General features: G+C 40.3%; 1 protein-coding gene across 1 annotated transcript; it reads left to right on the forward strand.

The window, feature by feature from the left end:
* The first annotated feature begins 300 nt into the window (after nucleotides 1-300).
* On the forward strand, nucleotides 301-4,113 carry LOC123041942 (uncharacterized). Its single transcript, XM_044464491.1, has 12 exons — nucleotides 301-481; nucleotides 579-1,200; nucleotides 1,370-1,588; nucleotides 2,231-2,347; nucleotides 2,440-2,481; nucleotides 2,566-2,661; nucleotides 2,737-2,829; nucleotides 3,044-3,154; nucleotides 3,295-3,327; nucleotides 3,413-3,463; nucleotides 3,558-3,635; nucleotides 3,723-4,113. Exons 2-12 carry the CDS (start codon nucleotides 658-660, stop codon nucleotides 3,726-3,728), a joined length of 1,389 nt encoding a protein of 462 aa, XP_044320426.1. The 5' UTR covers nucleotides 301-481; nucleotides 579-657; the 3' UTR covers nucleotides 3,729-4,113.
* The last annotated feature ends 899 nt before the right edge of the window (nucleotides 4,114-5,012 follow it).

Raw genomic sequence — 5,012 nt, forward strand, 5'->3', positions numbered from 1 at the left:
CATAAAACACGTTTTTTTCGTTTCGAAGAGGCACGGCCGTGCCTCTCGCGAAAACAAAACCGTGATTCTCGCGAAAAAAACGTTTTTTGGCAAAAAAATGAATTTTTTTATCGAAAAGCTAGGGAAGACCGGTGGAAAACCAAAACGTGAAAAAAATAAAAAAAATTGTTTAAAAAGGCAAAAACGCGTGTGGAAAAATAAAAAAACAAAATCCGGAGGGAGCGTCCAGAGCGCGACACGTGGTGAATAATTTAGAGCACGCCAAATGATGCTGATAGTTGCGAGACTCCCGAAGGAGCGCTCGTTAATTAGTTGCTGCCCCGTCTTGTCCCCTCTCTCGTGTCAGATCGATCCTCTGGCAGCCAACTTCGCTGTGGCCGCCGCAGCCGTCCCTCCGGCGAGGGGAAACAACCTTCACTTGCCACTTCCACGCGTCGGGACTCGGGTCGCCGCTCGCCAGTCGCCACCAATAGCTCCGCCGGTACCCCTCCGTGACCCCCTCAATTGTTTTTTCGTTGGATGTTCTTTACAACCTTAATCGGTTTGGATTTTGTTCGTTCATCTCCGTTGTTGGCTAGGGTTTGGCGAGGATGCAGCACCACGGATAGAACGAGATTGTCTTTACTGTCTTTGTAGGCTAGAAACATTGCCGGAGAGATGTCTCAGAAGCGAAGGGAGAAGGTGGATACATGTCCGATTCCACGGAAGCATGATGCAATGGAGAAGAAGTCCCCCCCTGGTCAGCCCCGCCGACAGACGCAGGGCATCCACCGGCCGGTCAAGACTGAAGCGCGTCTTGCCGGAGAGAAGAAGCACAAGACTGCTGCACATATCGCCGGAGAGAAAAAGCACACGAGAGGCAATAGTGCATCTTTTCCAACGAAAAGAACCACGCCACTAGTCAAAGCAAGAACGAGATGTACCGGTCGTCCGATCGACGCTCAGAACCATGGCAGCACTGTTGCCACCCAGGAACAGAGGCAAGAATCCGCCGCGATCAAGACAGATAAAGAAGTGGAGTACATAATCCAAAAGTTGAACAAGTTGGGAGTGAGAAATGATATTGGCTTTGAGGAGTACTATGAATGCTTGATGAATCTGCCTCCGGACCCCTCCCTTGATACTTCCATCAGATTGGATGATACACATCGTTATGACATGGACATCCGCCACGCGGTGTATCGCATCAGATCCTACAAGGTTTCATCCATCCATGCCTCTGTTTTTTCAATCATCTATTAAATGCTGTTCAATGATCAATCCATACATTTGCGTTTTGCGAATTTATGTTAGTTTGTTCTATCCTGCTTATTCTGTTTTTTAACTCATAATCCATATCTAATTCCAAGGGTGATATCATTGCCTACAGTTGTCACAAAAGGAGTCCAAGAATGAGTTGTGCCGTGATGAACTGAAAGATTGCCCTATGGAGCTTCTTGACAGGGAAGAATTTCCTACAGATTTCCTCGTGAAGATGAAATATTTTAGGTTCTTGGAGGAAGAAGGTGTATTAGACTGGTTCTTCCACCCTGAACTCTGCAAGCTTGCTTGCCTGAATGCCTACCAGCGTCTAGTGCCTCGGGATCATGTACGTATATAAACTGATCATTGAGTGTTCCTGTCATCATTTAATTGCCTTTGGTGTTCCATTGTGTTAGGATGGCTATTTAGAACCATTCATCGTAATTTCAACACCATGATATACCAAATGATCTGTGTGGCCTGTTTTCAGAAAAGGGTTAAAAAGTTATCTATTATGTAAGGATCTACATTACAGAGCAATTTACATGTTGGAGTTATTGATGAGTTCATGATACATTTACTGGGTGTTAATTATCTTTTCCTTAGATGGTCCATTTCATAATGTTATATGCTGGAAAATGTACATCATTGAATTATCGGCCTCTATTAAAAACTGGCCAGCTGACTACTTCAACATAGTGCCAACCAGGATATTTTCTTTCCACTTTATTGCCTTTCTTGATGCTCATATTTCTTTTGCTCAAGCAGTTCTATGCATATTTTTCTGTTAGAAATAGTATTGTGACTTAATAAATTTATTTAAAAAGAACCAACATATTCTTTTACGCATAGTAGTACATTTTTGCTTGTCCTGTATCAAACCTTATTTTTGTTATCGCTTCTCTCTATTTATATTTTTTTATTATTTAAGGCATATGTTATTTGTCATTCTAAATCATGTTTCCTCTTTCCCTTCATTTTCGTGTAGGGTGTTGTTTTCGATTGGGAGTACGCTGATTGGGAGTTGTACCGCAGTTACTTCCATAGCTATGAGATGCAACATGAATACATCGAGTACTTTGAAACATTATTAAGGGAACTTAAGGTGTGCATCGCAAAATCAAGCAAGACTAGCATTCCAGCAATCATTAGATTTTTATTATGGGACTAACAACCTCTCTTTTTATCTTGATACAGTGGTTGAAAGATTGTCTACCGGTTAAGGATGCTTCTCCTATTGTAAGTACATGACTGCACAAAAATCATGGAATGGCAATTTTCTGTATATGTTATGGCACCAATGGTATTTCCTCTGTTCTTTAGGCAAGCAAAATAGAGACCAGAGGAATTTATCAAGCAACTAAGATCGCCACTCGCTTTCCCAAGATCACAACTCATCTAGTTCGTATTGGCTTCAGTGTATGATCTCTACCATAATCACTAACTTAATTTTAGCATGGCTTTGCATTTAACAGTTTCATTATTTCGATGCAGGATTGTGTTACTTACATGGGCATTGTGGCTAGGTGGTGTGATGGATCCGATGGTCTCCATTTCGAGATTTGGAAGCGAGTCACTCAACAAAAGGTTAGCATTCAGTATTGTAACCCAGTCTTCTGCACACTTACTGGGTATCCATGTAATTCTGATTAATTCAGTATTGTAACTCAGTCTTCTGCACACTTATTGAGTATCCATGTAATTCTGATTAATTCGTGTTGTTTATGAACCATGTATATGTATACAGTATTGCTTGTTTTTATGAGTATTCATGTAATTCTCATTTCTCAACAATGCACAGGAGAGTTTCGAAAATGCTTTGAAGGAAGTCTATTTACTGAACAAGTGTCCGTCGCGGCAAGATAGCATTGAGTATGCCATAGAGTATGACCATTCCGTTATGAAACTAGAGGTAGGCTCTTCTTCACAGATAATTGTAAGCCCAGAATTTGCAACATGCATGCTTATCTCTTTTGCTTCACAGATAATTGTAAGCCCAGAATTTGTAACGTGCATGCTTATCTCTTTTGCTTCTTTTCTTCGCCTTTTCAGTTTCTTCATTGCACGGCAAGAGTTCCCAAGGAAGTAAGTAATGTGATATGCGTGTGGGATTGATCCAGTGGATTAAATTTCCTTATATATGATTTGATTTCACGTCTGATTGCCTTAGGTATCAGAGGATAAAGCTCAGGAGTTGATTACAGAGAGAGTTAAAAAGCTGGTACTGTGCTTGAAAGAAATTGCATCTTGATATGATATATATACATGTTATTTCAAAAATACCGTTATGCTAAGAAAATATCATTTATTTACAGAGGATAAAACCCAAATTCTTTGCTGACTATATCAGAAAGAAGATAGACATTGCCAAAACTATAGGATTGATTACCGAGGTATAGTATCCCAATCTTTGTTTATAATTGCGTATAACCAAATTATATGCACGCCCTAACAGCGATTGTATGATTTTACCTTTGCAGGTTTAAGAAGATATTGGGCCTGGCTTTTCGTCGTTGGAGCTTCCATTTCTTCAAGATGTCTTTTCATGGATTCCATCACTTTTGCTGGTGCAATGAACAATGAACTAGATCAGACTCGTAGCTCTTACAAAGTACAGTAGTATAGTACATTTGGGATCTGAACAAATACTCCAAAATGATGCATTAAGTAAGTTTCAGTCGCAGGAACTGAGTAATACTAATAATAGTAAGTTTGGGTCCCTGTAATTTAACACAACACCTTATATGTACTCCTCTGACCTCCGTCCTCCTTCATCCTTGAGATAGCTAGTGCCTTCATTTTTATTTGCATTGTAAGGTTTCAAATAAGAATATTTCATACTGCACAGATTGAAAGGGAAGATTCAACAGGTGTAGCAACATGAAATTTCAATGCGGATCAAATATACAAGAACTAACCTTTTGAGTAAAGGCTTGCGGTACATTTGCTCCTCTTGTTGATATTGTGGATGACTTTTAATTGCTGAGAAAAACAACGTTGATGTCTTTTAATCGCTGAGAAGAACAATTGGTTCTGTCCTTTTTCTTCACATCATTGCTGGTCCACGGTTCTACCCTTTTATTCCCCTAACATCATTGCTGGTGGTTCAACAAGCGAGTAGAAGAATAGACAGTTAGCAATAAGGGCAGAAAGAATGAAAGTGTTCTTTTGATCCCGAGCTCATATGCTCTTGCATGAACAGTAAAATCGGAAAAACTAGTTAAAAATTTCAAAAAATCTGAATTTTTTTTATGATGAACATTGATGAATGTTCTAACTGCGTGCAAAATTTCATATCAAAATGACATTTGTGGAGGTCTGGGCAAAAATAACAAAATCAATGCTCCAAAATGCTTCCAACAATAGTCTTTTTGGAGCAACGATTTTATTCTATTTGCCCAGACCCCCACGAATGTCATTTCAGCCTGAAATTTTGCATGCAGTTAGAAATTTTGTCAATGTTCATCACAAAAAAAAATCAGTTTTTTTGAATATTTTTATAATTTTTTTCGATTTTCGATTTTTCTGTTCATGTGTGAGCATATGAGCTCTGGATCAAATACTCCATGTCCCGGAAATATGCGTTATACACAATCATATTTCCGAACCAAGATCGACGGCTCGCACTATGCGTACGCCTAAAGGTTGGGGGGGGGGGGGGGCTCTCACGACGCCTCACACTCACTTGCCCGCGTCGCCACCCTCCTCTGACCTCCGTCCTCCTTCATCCTTGCCGCCCCCCACGTGAGCCGTTAGGCGAAGCCTGTTTG

Source organism: Triticum aestivum, chromosome 2B, assembly GCF_018294505.1.
Source record: "Triticum aestivum cultivar Chinese Spring chromosome 2B, IWGSC CS RefSeq v2.1, whole genome shotgun sequence".
Lineage (NCBI taxonomy): Eukaryota > Viridiplantae > Streptophyta > Magnoliopsida > Poales > Poaceae > Triticum > Triticum aestivum.

What these genes read in the sequence shown, in the direction of transcription:
- LOC123041942 (XM_044464491.1), top strand. Translation starts at nt 658, where the DNA reads ATGTCTCAGAAGCGAAGGGAGAAGGTGGATACATGTCCGATTCCACGG. An exon ending in TTAAGGATGCTTCTCCTATT is followed by an intron (nt 2,482 to 2,565) that starts GTAAGTACATGA and finishes TCTGTTCTTTAG; the next exon opens with GCAAGCAAAATAGAGACCAG. An exon ending in ATTCCGTTATGAAACTAGAG is followed by an intron (nt 3,155 to 3,294) that starts GTAGGCTCTTCT and finishes TCGCCTTTTCAG; the next exon opens with TTTCTTCATTGCACGGCAAG.